Source organism: Lepidochelys kempii, chromosome 15, assembly GCF_965140285.1.
Source record: "Lepidochelys kempii isolate rLepKem1 chromosome 15, rLepKem1.hap1, whole genome shotgun sequence".
Lineage (NCBI taxonomy): Eukaryota > Metazoa > Chordata > Testudines > Cheloniidae > Lepidochelys > Lepidochelys kempii.
The window spans coordinates 12,871,075-12,886,160 of NC_136394.1; the positions used below are offsets into that span (position 1 = coordinate 12,871,075).

The 15,086-nt window shown below is 43.7% G+C and overlaps 2 protein-coding genes across 8 annotated transcripts; one reads left to right on the forward strand and one right to left on the reverse strand.

The window, feature by feature from the left end:
• Positions 1–4: 4 nt before the first annotated feature.
• GUCD1 (guanylyl cyclase domain containing 1) lies at positions 5–8,793 on the reverse strand. 5 transcript variants are annotated; one of them, XM_073312812.2, is made up of 7 exons: positions 8,368–8,793; positions 7,827–8,022; positions 5,753–5,837; positions 4,163–4,328; positions 3,283–3,374; positions 1,225–1,466; positions 5–71 (listed from the first exon to the last, which is right to left on the reverse strand). In XM_073312812.2, the coding sequence occupies exons 2-7, from the start codon at positions 7,930–7,932 to the stop codon at positions 61–63; spliced, it is 702 nt and encodes a 233-aa protein (XP_073168913.1). In that variant the 5' UTR covers positions 7,933–8,022; positions 8,368–8,793; the 3' UTR covers positions 5–60. The 5 variants fall into 5 exon arrangements, with proteins under 5 accessions (XP_073168913.1, XP_073168911.1, XP_073168915.1 ...); XM_073312810.2 differs by lacking the exon at positions 5–71 and adding an exon at positions 96–701 and having other exon boundaries at positions 8,368–8,784; XM_073312814.2 differs by lacking the exons at positions 5–71; positions 5,753–5,837; positions 7,827–8,022 and adding exons at positions 96–701; positions 3,777–3,870 and having other exon boundaries at positions 8,368–8,789.
• Positions 7,997–14,097, forward strand: SNRPD3 (small nuclear ribonucleoprotein D3 polypeptide). 3 transcript variants are annotated; one of them, XM_073312817.1, is made up of 4 exons: positions 7,997–8,084; positions 11,174–11,323; positions 12,675–12,867; positions 13,932–14,097. In XM_073312817.1, the coding sequence occupies exons 2-4, from the start codon at positions 11,198–11,200 to the stop codon at positions 13,991–13,993; spliced, it is 381 nt and encodes a 126-aa protein (XP_073168918.1). In that variant the 5' UTR covers positions 7,997–8,084; positions 11,174–11,197; the 3' UTR covers positions 13,994–14,097. The 3 variants fall into 3 exon arrangements, with proteins under 3 accessions (XP_073168918.1, XP_073168916.1, XP_073168917.1); XM_073312815.1 differs by lacking the exon at positions 7,997–8,084 and adding an exon at positions 9,052–9,158; XM_073312816.1 differs by lacking the exon at positions 7,997–8,084 and adding an exon at positions 10,939–11,062.
• Positions 14,098–15,086: the final 989 nt, after the last annotated feature.

The window sequence follows — 15,086 nt, forward strand, 5'->3', positions numbered from 1 at the left end:
CATTCCCATTATGCAGGCAATGCTGATAGGATCTGCCACAGTATGTCAACAGCTGACCAATCATTTTCTTCCTTGAAAAAAAATAATCATGGGGCAGGTTAATCATTTATCCTATCTACACCCTTCTGATCATTAAATCATGAATGAAGATCAGCTCTGGCAGTTTTGAAGGCAAACCAATATGTATTTCCTCTTTTTCCTTTCTTGCTTTGTGTAGCTGAAACTGCACAAATTTCCAAGTGAAGATTAAATTTGTGTACTTGGTGTATTTTATTTCAAGTCTTTAATTCAGAAACAAGCTCATAGCCAACTGTAAGAGTTGGACTCTGAGGGGATTGCATTTTGAAACTGCTCTCAAATGTGCAACGTTAAAATTAAAATGTGTTTGTGTTATATATTGCAACATCAGATAGTTCATCATCAGGAATAAAAAGATGAAGACAACACTGCAATATATTTGTATGAATGTCTATAAAGCATCCCTTGTTTAAGATCCCACTGCAATTTAGGAGCTAAGTCTCTGCAGTAAGAGTCCTGAGACAAGCAGCCAGCTGCCATGCGAGTGCTGGGCAGACTGCACCAGAAATGACAAAGCAGCAAGCTTGGATGTCAGCTGTCCGTGTAGATAAACAGGATATCCTCATCTGTGCCGTAACTTGTCCTGGCTTCCTCAAAGTTACTTATGCTGGTGCTGCATGTTCCTGTGGGACAGGAGCAGAGTGTTAGTCAAGCTGAGCCAGGGGAAGAATTTGCTCATGAACAGCGCTTAGCCTGGCTTTGAATAAACCAAGAACTAGACCTCATGGGCTTGATCTTGCAGCCCTTACTCGCTTGAGTAGTCCCATTGATGTCAAGGGGAATGCTTATTTGCATAACAACTGCAGAAGTTGGCTCTGTATAATCACACACCATGTTGTTCTTTCTTCAAGATACCAAACGTGTACAGGTTAGCTCTCCTAAACTGTGTCCCTCTGAATACTCAATCAGAGGTATGAAGGCCATAGAAGAACCTATTAGAATGTATTTCCAATGCTTCATCTGAATCACAGCACAAAAAAGAATGAAATCACTGAATTCTGTAAGAACAATCATGGGCCAATCAGCTGGTGCCGCCTGACTCAGATGCCTGGTATCGGGAAACTCCAGCTGGTTTTGCATTATGCACATGTTAGTAATGAGAAGATGGAGAATCCACACAGAATGAAGTAAAGTTCAGCTACTCACGGTCAGCATAGGCAGGGTTGTTGTAGTAGACACTCCCTGAGGCTTTGTTGTAGCCACACAATACAATGAAATGGCCCTGGTAGTCAGGATTCCTGCAGAAGCACTTCTGGCCAATAGGGAGGAAACAGCAATATTTGACAGGACTTGAGCAAAGTTCACACAGTAACAAGACTGCATTCACCAGGACAATGGCTACATGACCTTGGGACAGGTGCTCCTGAATGTCCTGGACAGTCACTGTGCTGCAGAAGAAAATTCAGACATTCACAAAGAAGTGTAGGAGAGAGATCTGTATTCACTGGATTGGGCTCTCCCAACCATGTGAGTGTGGATGATGTCCATCTCATTATGTGACTGCTATGATTATTTTACATATCTTTGTTGTTGAGGGCTCTACTGCAGCTGCGGACAGTAGGTATTCCATCCAAGTCTATTATACCCTCACTGCCAGTGAAGAGCAGAGCCATTCTGGCTGAAATTCTATAGAGCATGCTTTAAAATGAATAGAATCTCAGGATGTCTCAGATGCCCTGGAGGAGCAGCATTTTTGTCAGAAGTATGAGATAACCATTCAACACTAGGGAGATTAGTTAATTTATGGGGCAGTTAGGGATGCTGTAGAATCCCATTCCACCACCTGGAAGCCCAAATGCAGCTGGTCTCTAAAGCACCAAGTCTTTCTCAGATGAGGGATTGGATGGCATAAGATCCCCAATCATCTTGGTCTCTGCATCCTAAGATACCTTTGTCAGGTAAGAATACAGCTTCCCAATTATAAAGTTGCATTGTCTGGCTCTCTATTCTTGCCAGGATTGTTGTTCTAATATTTTATTGTGCCCAATTTAAGAGCATGAAAAATCACCCATGCCCACCTGGTAATCTCATTTGTTTGAGCTGAAGTTCTTCATTCAGAGACACAGACAGATGGTGTGTTCCATACCAGTCTGCACTCATCCCCTGGATCAGATCCAAATGTTCAGGCTGATGTCCTTTTTAATCTCTTCCGGCACTGCTCTTCCCCTTGCCTTCTCAATCCTAGTGTTGCACAGGCGCAAATACAACCTCCCCCCCCAATCTCTGATGTGAGCCAAATGCTAAAGCTTTGTTACTGTGCAAGATATGGCCTAGATTTTTGCCATCGCCTCCTCCTCCTCCCCCTCCCCCTCCCCCCAGGTCACAGCACTAGGATAGATGTTGCCATGCAAACTCTGAGTACATTAACAGGGCACTAAAGACTCTGGCAAATGCAGGTTTAAAAAAGCATGTTAAAACACAATAAGGCCATTGTTTCTAGGCACAAATAGTACCTTCCCTTTTTTCTCTTGCTACTACTCATCCACCCCAGTAAACAATATGCAGAGTCAAATGCAACCCTGGTGGAAGTGGATGCAACTCTTTGACTTCAGTTTATACCCATTTACAATCAGAGTCTTTTCTCCTCTTCCAAATTTTGCTGTCAGCAAAAGGGTTTTAAGCCACGAGTGTGATTTTTCTCTCTCCCATGTTTGAGTCTCTCTCCGGGGAGGTTCCTTCTCCTATGATGTCATCCTTCCTTTGGAAAATATTGTAAATTACAGGGTTTCCAAGGGAGCAAAAGCATGCATGCCTGATTTTGGTTTATTTCTATAAGTACAGAGCTCAGCAGTGTTAGCACCGCTCTGGGAACAATGGGTTTTGTGCCACTACAACATTCGCTTCAGCACTGATGGCAACTTTTTTTAATAAAAGCTATTTAGAAGACATTACCTACTAGTTTATCTTAATGGAAGACCAAATTTTCGGCCTAAATAAACAGCCAGTTTCCCATCAGCAAATCCAAAATACTGCTTTTCCCCTTTCAGGGCTCCACTTTTCTGCTCTTCTTCCCATTTTGCTTCCTCCCTCTGTCTCAATGGAAGTGAAAAGACAGCGTGGGAAATAAAGAGGGGGTGGAGCCTGAATTCAGTCTGACTTACACCAGCACAGTCAGAGGTAACTCAAAGGAGTTAGACAAGTGTGAAAGGAGACTCAGGCCCCTACAGTCTCCAAAGGGAAAAGGAGATGAAATGACAAGCTCACCACTTCTCCACCAGCACCTTGCTGGCTTTGGCTTGGGCGAACAGCTGGTTCACTCTGTTCTCTTCCGTATCAAAGTGTTTCCTGTAGAATGACTAAGGGATAAAGAATAATTTACGAACAATTCATCAGAATGAAATTCACCCTAGTAAAGTGAATCTTCAATTAAAAACCGGTTAGAGAGGGACTGGGTGGTTTAGGGGGTTGATAATGGGTTACGGTGTCATTCTCCCTCAGGTCACCGGAAACAGGATAAGAACCTCTCCTCTAGTTCATCAGTTCAAATTCAGTCCAGGTCAGTGGTTATTGCAGTCTCCAGCTGATGGCTATTGAGCTGCCTATGTGAAATGAATCTGGTCTTATTAACTTAGTTCTTAGATTTCAGGACTCCACATAAGAAAAACCATAACCACTACTGGATCGAATTGGCCCTTTTGTTGGCAATATCAACAGAGGCCAAGGATTGAATGGACATGGAGACTGAATTCCCCTCTCACCTCTAGAGGTGGTTCCTCCAGGTCAAGGTTGAGGCACGTTGGCGGGGGAAGTGTAGTGGAAGCTAGCACTGCTGCTGCCCAGGCTGTACCTGTTCTGTAGATAAATAGAGGGCTTCAGTCTCCAAGGCTGTTAAATAGGCTGGAACCTTTCATGAACACTGAATTGGTACTATTTTTTAAAACGTACATCATGGAATCGGTGCCGGAAAATATCCGGGACCATGTCTAACCTGGGTTTGGAATTGTTTCATGGACAGTTTGGCAATAGACAAACCTTGCTTACAGGAACGGAGGTTAACCACATCAATAACACAGCTCCACCAGCATGGCCCTGATGGAGCGTGATGGAAAGTGCCTGATATTTCCCAGTGAACGAAGATGCTCACCTGATTTTTATAGCCCTTGTCCACTCCAAGTGTCTGTGTGCAGAACCTATGCTTAACATCAAAGTGCCGCATTAGGTAGGCCAAGTCAATGGTCCAGATACTCTTTGTTAACCGGAGTTCCCGGATGGCTTTCTGAAATTCCTCATCATTCAAACGATTCAGATACCTGGGGTATTAGAGGAAGTGGGGAAGCAAAGACATTAGCAGAAAGTGTGTCTAACAGTCCAAAGCCTCTTAATATCACAAAAGGGAAAACCTGAAACAATAGGGAGAAACAACCAAAATACAACCCACAAATGAACCACAAATTTCCAAAGAAATGGGGTAGGGAGCATTTCACTGGATTTATCACAGGTGACTGTCTCCCTTTTGGAAATTTAGTGCTGTCTTATTTTACAATTCTAAAGGTGTACAGGATGCTGTACAAGAGGTTAGCTGTGCTAAACAAATAATGGGGCTCTATCCTGAAGAGTTTACAATCTAAAAGCACGAATTCAACAGAGCAAATGCAGGAAGGGGTATGGCAACTATAGCTGGATTGATTCATGGAATAGGTGCGTTTCAGAAGGAGTTTTTTGAAGGAGGAAAGGAACTCGGTAAATATTCAAAGGAAGGTTGCTTTAGGCACTAAGGGTAGTGTGAATGAAAAACAGTTGAGAGGCTTGGAATGCAGAAAAAAGGAAGGAAGCCATTGGAATTCAAGAGGGAAAGACACAAGGTCAGATCGGCAGGGTAAGATCGATCTTGGCAACGGAGGTTTTGAATAAAGTGGAAAGGAAAAGAGGAGAGGGGGATGGAGAGGCTAGAGGCAGAGGTTACAGTAGTCAAGATGGGAAATTACCAGCGCACGGACTAACGTCTTGGCAGAAGGGATGGAGAGAAATGAAAATCTTCTGCTTCATATCTACTAAGTGGACATCTAAATAGGTATTTCACTCTCCTGCACCTAAGCTCGTGTTCCTCTGTGGAAGGAAAGACTAGTTCAGCAGGACAGCTAGTAGGTTAAAGAAAATGGGCAACACAGAGAGTAGTTTTGAAATTCATATTCCTGGAACAGAAAACATTTACCCCACAGAACGGATGCCCAATAGGACAGTGGCAAGATACTAACTCTTATAAATACAGAAGAAACCTGCTTGTCATTTGAAGACACACACAGAGGAATTCAAGGGAATTATAATGCTGTGATTTGTAACAGTTCCAATAAGCAGAGAGAACATTCTGTCAGACAAAACGTGCTAATCTGCAAGGATAACATTCTATTGGGTTAAACATGCTAATCTACAGAGTTCTTAAAGTTAATCAGATATTTTGTATATATCAAGAAACTTGGTTAATTATCCTTCGTCTGTGTTTTCTTTTCCTCCTGCTGGAATACTGGTGCTATGCCCAACGTGGCAGCAGTAATCCTTTGCAGGGCATTGGAGAAAATATGGTCTGATGAAGATGTGAGGTTAGTCACAGCTGCCCCACCCAACTTTTCTCCTTTGATCTTCGATCCTGGTCTTAGGAAGGGTCCTACAGTGGGGATAACATTTCCCAACTCCCCATGCTCAAACCCACTCCTTTGAACCACAATCAGTTACTTACTGCAATGCCATCCTGGAGCAGGCTAGCCCACAGTCCCAATGGTACAACTGCTGAATAACTGGCACTTGCAACTGGACATAGTCAGCTGGAGTAAAAACAACGCATCGTTAGAAGAGCATGATAGGTGAGTTAGCCTGGATGTGTGTATCCTTCCACACATTAGTATTAGCAGTCCTCTTGTGCTGTACTGGGGCACTTGAGAAACACTTTTTATTTTGTCCCATTAGCAGGTTATGCTTCTCAGCATAAATTTAGTATTTTTTTTAAACGGTCCTTTTCCAAATTGTAAAAGTAAGTGAACCATTAAGCATCTGTTTTAACCTGACACTCCCTCTTTGCTACAGGTCTGGCCAATTCTGTAGCAAATTCATCCACCTCTTCCGCCCTAAATTTTTTTCTGGTCATGGCCCTTGTATGATCACAAAGCGGTAATCACACCCTAAGAGAGAGATCAGGAGATCAACAGACTTTTTTATCTTCTTTTGTGGTGTGTCCAAAACTGAGTCTCTGGGTTTAAACAGACTTTGTGACTGTGGCAACCTTCTGTGCACTCTAACCACCAAAGATGTGCCAATACTCAAGCGTGTTCATCCAGCAAAAAAACATACCATGCCACAAGGAAGTGCTAATTGAGCCTGTGATCAACAGAAACAATAGGAGGACTTGTCTCCTCAAGAACACTACACTGAGCTACAGCAAGACTGTGAGAAGTTGTGTTAATGCAATGGCAACTGTGTCTTTGCAGTCAGTGTAAAGACCAGGACAAGGTGTGTTCAACATCATGTGGGCTAGTCATGGTCAACATCAACTCCTCAAGGTTGTGCTCTAACTTGATGTAATTTTCTAGGGAAGATATGCCCAAAATGCTTTTAGCAGAAACAGGCCATCGTGGATTTTGTGGCCTCCTTCCAAAATTTCTCACATTCCTATGTATTCCATTCTTTCTAGCCTTTCCCTTGTAGCTTTGAAAACCAGTGTACCTGCTGAGGACATCAAGTCTCTTTAGTTAATCTACGTCTGGCCAGCACAGATCAATGTACTAACTCATTATACTAAAGGAAATGCTAATCCCCAAGGCCTACTCACATTAGGAATTATAAATCATTTGTCATAAATCCCTGCTGGTGGATTATACTAACCTCATTTTCCACTAAGGACTCTACCCCATTAGGTCCAAGAACACATTTTCTACATTATAATCTCAAACAGTAATAACTGAAGCCTAATGTGTCAACTAATTTCCTTTGATTTATCGAGTTGCCAGCCATCCTACCTTGCCTTACACACCCTTTGCTGCACCAACTTCATATTACTTTTCAAGATCCCTAGATGAGGATGATTGCCAGCTGTTCTAGAATAAATGAAGTGATAAAATATGTTCCAGCAATAAACTGAACTGGATGATCATCTCCAGTTTGGTAAATACTCAGTGTGACAGGTTTACAAAAAGCAGCCACTAATTCCAGATCCCTAGTGGACAGTACCACCCTCCTCCTCAACATGGATCTTAGGCAGGTTGGTGCAACCATTATCCCTGATCTGATAGACCTGGAAGTGTAGGGAAGACAGATCCTCGAAGGATTTGCCGGTAGCTTGCGAAGACACCACATCTTCCTGGAACAGTGGTATCTTCCCAAACTGAGTGCCCTAGTTCTATCGTCTGTCCAGAGTGATACAAATCCAATCCCAGGACTCTTTTTTTCACTATACACTCAAAAGCCCAGAATGTTCTGTTGGAAAATAACTATCTGGTATTTAAATTATACCCAGATTCTCACACTGAACCCAGTTCAACAGGAAGAGCTTCCGCACAAGGTATTAGTTATAGAAGACGCTGCAGAACGGTGCTCAGGGAAGTGGGCATAGACCCCGTCTTAGCTGTTTAATTCTAGCCCCCTCCCCCCATTCATGCAGTTACATTCACCGGCAGCATCTGATTTAAAAATCCCATCCAGGCATCTCTGCAGAATCAGAACCTTAATATGCTTGGGGGTAATATCTCTTATAGGGACAGGTAATTTTTTCTGGTATCTCCTCCAGCCTTTAAAATACTGCTTTAGCTCTAAATCTTCACCTGCTGTATTAGTGATCACAGTGTGAACAACAGCGGGTGTGCAGAGGACTATTGCCGGCAAGGGCTGCAGACCAGTCAGGGCCTGCGAATGCCTCAAACTTCTCATGAGAGAGTCAATGTAGGCATCTTTTATTGGACCAACTTCTGTTGGTGGAAGGTACAAGCTTTCAAGCTACGCAGAGATCTTTCCTCAGCTCTGGGAAAGGAAGCAGAGACACTGAGCCAAATACAGTTTGGGACGGATGTCAAGCAGAAGGGGTAACGCGTGTAGGAGGCCGTCGCTTGAAATGAAGTGGCCAAGTGGGGGTTAGATTGTTATGCAGAAAGGGGCTGGGGGTCTGGATCCCCCCCGGGCAGGGCGCAGCGAAGGGGCTGGGGGTCCGAGGCGGCTCCGGCCCCCTGGCAGGGGTCCGAGGCATCGGGGTGGGCTGGCTGCCCGGGCAGGGGCTGGCGAGGGTGCCCTGGGGGCGGGCGTCGCTCGGAGGAGGCTCGTTTGCTGGGCCCCAAAACCCGTCCCGGCCGCGCCCGGGGACACACTGACCTGAGGGCGGCTCCGAGTCCGCGGCCTCCTTGGGGCTTTTCATGCCGGCGGAGAGGGGGCCAGGCCGCTTAGTGAGCGGCCGCCAGGCCCGGGCCGGGCTGCAAGGCTTGGCGGGGCCGGGACCCCCACATGTCTCGGAGCGGCGCTGCTCCTGCCGGCCCCGGTGCTGCTGCCTGGCAGGGGCGGGGCGGCAGGAGCTGCGGATGCGGCGGGCGGGAGAGCTGCGGCTCCGGGCCCAGCCCCGCACAGCGGGGACTTGGGGGGGGGAAGTGGCGAGAAGGGAGCGGGCCGCGCTCAAGACGGCGTCGCCATACCCGCCCCCGGGGCTATTCCCGCCGCCCCCGGCAGCTGTCGGCAGCGCACGTCCCCCTCCCCGGGCGGGTCCGCGGGGCAGTCCCCACAGGGCAGGCGTTATGGGGGTATATGTGCACCCCCAGCCAGATGCCCGAGTGATACAGCGGGCGGGCGGGGGGGGGGGGGCTTTTCACCTCTGCCCCCGGGGCCGGGTGTGTTAAAACTCGCAGCGGCGGAGCCATGGTTTCCCGACCCGCCACGCAGGCCGGGGAAGCAGGCGGAACCTTTGTTCGGGGCTGGTGTATCCCCGCGGGACGCCCTCTCCGGGGGCCCGCTCACGAACCATAGAGTTGAAAGGAGAGAGGCGCTCGGGAAGCGCTCTCTCCGGGTAGTGAGGCCTTTCCGGTTCCGGTGCGCGGGGCATGGTGGGATATCGGGGGAGGCCATTAGAGCGGTAAAGCTGAGCCCACGCTGAATAGAGAGGTGCCTCGCGGAGCGTAAGTGGCAGGCGGGAGCGCGGCCTCTCACCGGCCGGTGGGTGGGGAGCTGGGCTGGGGCCCCGTGGGGGGAGGGTCTCTTCTCAGCGCTCCCCTCCCCCAGTGGCCCGAGGGCCCGGGCTCCCGTCGGCGCCCCATCCCCCGGGACACCGTCAGGACCCGAGCTCTGCAGTGGTGAGGCAACGTGGGTGCCGTGAGCCTTGTAGCTCGTCTGGGGTTAACGGCTGTGGAGGCGGATTTGTTTTAATACCGCGCCAGGAGTGTGTCGGGATCTCCCCGTGGAGCATTGGTGTAGCTGGGTCCTTTGCTTTTCCCGGCCCAGGAGGTTGGCGGGGTATGACCGGGCGCCACGGTGGAAGGTCTTGTATGTCTGACTAACCTGCCCCTTTTAAGAAGTCCTTTCTGACTTTTAATAAAACAAAAAGGGTTAAAGTTTAGAACTGCCTTCAACTGAGTATAGAAACATCCCATTTCACCTCACCCCCACCTCCCCACACACGATTTTCCCACCACCTTTCGTCCTCTTTAATTACAACAGTCCTAGTTACAGCGGGGAAGGGATGGGGTGAGACGAGAGACCAGAACCATGCAGTGTAGCTGCCAGGTGAGTCCTTCATCTATTAAATTAGATAGGAGTCGGTTTTTTATGTAGTTCAAAACATACCCTCTAGATGGTTAGTAAGAATTACTTAATGAGATTTATATATATATATATATATATATATATATATATAAATAATTTACTTACATAAATAGTTCCCTTTAGGTCCATGACTGCATAAGTAAGGATTTGCAGCATCAGGATGTAATGCACATCGCTGGCCTTGCCATATCATTTTAATAGGCTCCTTAGCCATTTCTTTCCAATTCTAAAGAGGTAATATCTCTTGTTGTACCAGTTTCTGTTAGTGAAGGAGACAAGGGTTCAAGCTACACAGAGCTCTTATATCTTTATTAAAGGAAGTACTTCACCCACTTTTTCTCTCTAATATCCTGGGACCAACATGGATATAACAACTCTTTCCTGTATGGTAAGGTAATTCTTCTAGTGGAGACCATATATATTCTCAACCTCAGGCATTTCTGAAAGGAAATAGCTCTTGTATCAGAAATGTCACTTTAAGTCACATTGCTTCTGTGTCACTTTAATAGAAAATTTGTGCACTAAAACAGTGCTCCCAAAGCTTGAGAAAATCCCCTATGTGGTACAGATACCTCCATCACAAGCTTGTGAGACATTACACTAACATTTATATCTTGGGGAATGTCCAGCATGTTGTATGTTTTTATTATGATACTTAGAAATACAGTAATGTAATATGGAATGCTCTTTATGTAGTTCCTACCTCTTTGTAAGTATCACTTCCATCAAGAAATGAGATTCTGTGAATACACTGTGTGTGAGTCAGCATCTCTAACTGAAAGGAAAGTAGTATTTTCTTTCGCTAGTAGCAAGCTAGTGTTTTGAAACTGCTGATTCCACTGCTTTGGTATTCTTACTCTGGTTTCATTTGGCTGGTATGGGCCATCACAAAGTTAGTTATGTCTACTTAACTCTTCTAAAATTATTATAAAAGAGCCTCTCACTCCTGTTTCTTGACTAACCCATCAAATTCCTCAGTACTTCTGAAAATGTAGAAAATTTGTAAAGTTTTTCTTCCCCATCCTCCATGACTCTCTCTGAGTTCCCCATTTCTTTCCCTGCCACCAAGATTTTGAGACCAACATAGTCTTTAAAATAAAACTATTGGGCAATTACATAGCAGTTCAATGTGCACAGAAGCCTTAACACTGATGACCTGTTCTGGGAATAGCCATGGTGACAGAAGTCCTGTTTATCAAGTTGACACTTTTTAAGGACACTGAATCTGTGGGAAAAGTGAAGAAAAAAAAACAAAAAACGAGTGAGTAGTCCTGTATTTTCTAGACTAGAAAAGTTTGTTAAAGGTGTCTAAGTGAAAATCTGTATTATGTAGGCAAAGAAACTTACACACTATTCCTTTTTTTTGGCCTAGGTTTAGAGCTGTACTGCTGCAAAGATGTCCATCGGAGTGCCAATTAAAGTGCTGCATGAGGCAGAGGGCCACATCGTGACATGTGAGACCAATACAGGGGAAGTCTACCGTGGCAAACTCATTGAGGCTGAGGACAACATGAACTGCCAGGTATGTGTGGGAAAAGGGGATGTGAATGGTGTATTTTTGGAAAGGTCCATCTTTGGCTGATTGTCAATATTTAAGTAAAGCTGACAATTTCTACTCAGAGATAAAGAAAGATGAGTTATCCTGCTTCATAGCTTTGCCAAAATGAGTCTCTCTTGTGACATTCTAGAGAGGGGACAGCTTAAACTTTTTGGTTTATAGGCAGGAGCACCTGTTCCTATCAGAAATTCTTATGCATTTTTCAGAACTCTGTTCTGTGACTAGTTTGAGATAATGGTATTTCTGCTAATATCGTTCGTTATTTCAACAGCTAGCTTCGACTCGACTCATTAGCTCAGGATATGTTTTCTCTAAATCAGTGTTTTGAAAAACTATATCATAAATTTTTTTTAAAGCACACACAAAGCCAGATACTTGAATATGGTGTAATTCTAATTGATTTTTAGAACTAGAGTTTCACATTCAAATCGCAAATCATTCTCATCTCATAAGAAATTACTTTTGTTAGAATAAACTAATATATGTGATACTACAGAAGGAAAGAGATTTCCCCTTGTCAGTGAGTTCCTGTTTTATCCCTAATGTAAACAAAGCTTATATGTGTTAATGTGAACAACTTTAGGAATTTGTTACTAGAAATACAACTCTGGGAGGGATCAAAATAGCCTACTAAATCCCCAGGATTAGTAAAATTGCAATAGTTTAAAATGTGTTGTCTCCCATAAATAACTGCAATTGACAAAGAGTGCCAGAGTTAACAGAACTTCTGAGTAATGATTTAAATAGTCCTTGGTCTTATTGTTCTTTGTGTACCAGGCTCAATGGGTTATTCTCTTCTTCTCCACCCCCTCTCCTCCCCCGCTCAACCATGTTTTTTACACACACACCCAGTCTAATGTAAATCTGCTGTGTACTTGTATGCTGATCTGATCTTGAATGCTGAATCTGATTTTTGCTGGCTAGATTACTCTAACAAACACTGTGCACACAAGTAAAAGACCAAACTTATGTAAGATTATGATGTCTTTGAAAGATTCTTAGTGATCTTGCGGTGCTGTTTCAGGGGATTCTCTTAATTGGGATTCCATTTACATTAGTCAACTTGCTGCAACTTCTGAAAAATACCAATCCATGTTAGCACAAAACAGATGAAAGCTTCTCTTAGAAATCAGTTTCAAAACAGTCCTGGAAAGCTATTCTGTTGAACACACATGCTCATGCTATTACGTAGCCAGAGAGCTTTCTGTGTTTGAAAGAAGACTTCTTTAAATCAGAATTCAGTAGCCAAAACAAATTGGAACATTTCACTATTTAATAGGCTGTTATAGGCACTGATCAGTTTTATGTCTTCCAGATGTCCAACATAACAGTGACATACAGAGATGGGAGAGTGGCACAGCTGGAGCAGGTGTACATTAGGGGTAGCAAGATACGGTTCCTCATTTTGCCAGATATGTTGAAAAATGCTCCTATGTTAAAGAGTATGAAGAATAAAAACCAGGGTTCTGGGGCTGGACGAGGCAAAGCAGCTATTCTCAAAGCCCAAGGTGGGTACCTCTGTGTTTGGTCATTAAGTTTCCTGTCAATTAGGAAACTGAAGTGGCTGTCATTATCAAGAGTTCTGTAGTACAAAGAGTTCGGTTTATTACATCACTTAAGTATGAATGTCACAAGGAGTAAGAGGAGTTTATTTGGCAGGTATCCAGAGGGGAAAGTTTAATAACTGGGAAGTTTGCACTTTATTCCCCCCCCTTCCCCTCCCCCTTGATTTTATTGTCAAACTCAAATTTCTAGTGCTTTAGAAAATTTAAAAATAGTAATATTAGTTCAAAAAATACTAGGGTCTTAAGGGTCTAGTTAGTTAAAATCTCAACTCAACTCTCCCACATAAAACTGAAGATTTTGTGCTCCCTGAGTATATGTGTGCAGATTCTGAAGCAGCTATTTGAATCATTGGGTTAATCATATCTACTTCAGTTATCATTGAAGAATTAATTTAAATGTAAAAATGGCACTTAAATACACAAGGATTTGAACTTAAGTCAGACTTCCTTTATCTTTGACTAGGCCTAAATTATGTGGATTGGTGCATAATGATTAAGAGCAAATATTTTGGGGCTGTTTATGCTTATTTAGATTACTTTGAAAAGGTTTTTGCTTATAGGGATTAAGATGTTTGTAGATCACTTCGAAATCTGTTCAAGCGTGGTATGTAATAATGGTGGTGATAAAATGTTATTTAAAAATGTCTCTGGCATGGCACTGACTTCTTAATCTAGGTCTCCTGGGCTGCAGGTTTGTGCCACTAAATGGAATGAATACAAACGTTTCATTTTGTTTTACTGCCAATCTGTTAGTTGCATCTGTTTCATGACTAGAAGCATGTAAACATTAGCTTCTGCTCCCCATCATAGAGCACTCTGGGAATTAGAGCAGTACATCTCCTTCTGAACTGTATAGCGTAACCTAGTTTCCACACTGCTAACCCAGCACAAGAGGCTAGATACTATAGTGATTGGCACTGCAAAAATATCTTTGATACAAGACGTGTAGATTCTTATAAACATGCAGTTATGTCAGATCCACATGATCCCTTATTTTTTTTCTTCAGTGGCTGCAAGAGGAAGAGGTCGTGGAATGGGCCGTGGCAACATTTTCCAGAAGCGAAGATAATTTTGGACTTGACTTACCTTTTTTGTTTTTAAGGGTTTAATTTACTACGGGTGCAGCAGTTAGGTTTCTGTTTAAATAAAAATCTGTTTCTGACAAAATAGAAAGTTTTGTGTGCTGTTGTGTGTTGACAGGTCTTGCCTGGGACACAGCTGATGAGGTGATAGCTTTTTGTAGCAGGAAGAGTATTGTATATTGATAATAGAGCAGATTATTTCTAAATCCATCTTGAAATAGAGACTGGTACCTGGATGTGTGCGTTCTCAGTATTTTTTGGTTAAATCTTGCATTTCAAGTACGTCTTTGTGTCCCTGGCTTTTCTCACTAAATCCTGTTGCCATCCACTCTGCAAAAAAGAGTTAAGTCACCATCTAGATGTATATTTTTAGGTAAGAGAGGATGCATTCTCAACTGGCAGAGTGTTTGTCTCTCATGTTGAGTGTTTCAGGGGTTTGCTGTGGCCCTGTGACCCAATACAGGATCTTGGTGGGGATGACTGATTCATTGCTGACAGTTCTGTAAGCAGCATCTCTTGACTTTTTTCCTCTAAATCACCAAGTGAGCTGTTGAAGAAGCTGCTGTCTCATTTTGCAGTGCTGTTAGCAGTAGGGAGGTATTGGGAAAAAAAAGGCATGCAACAGGTCATGGGGAGGACAAGAGAATTTGGCAACTGGCTACCTTATTGGGTCAAAATAATATGATTGAATAAATAGCTGGATGGCTGAGGATTTGCTGCCAAAAATATTACACTACATTCAGAGAAAGGGCCAAACTAAAAATAGAGCCTTGCATCTTACATATTACGAGAATGCATCCAGAATCTGAGTTGTGATCTTCTTTTCAAAGACAGAAATAGCATAGCATAGTTTCTGACTTTGCAAATATGAAAGGTTTGTCAGTCAGCATAATTTTATAGTTCCCTCCAATTCACTTTACTGAAATATTGATTGATGTATCTGGAGAGTTTAAAAGGAAAGACTGTCCTTGCTTAGGTTTCAGAGTGGTAGCTGTGTTAGTCTGTATCAGCCAAAAAAAAAAGTCCTTGTGGCACCTTGGAGACTAAAATTTATTTGGGCATAAGCTTTCGTGGGCTAAA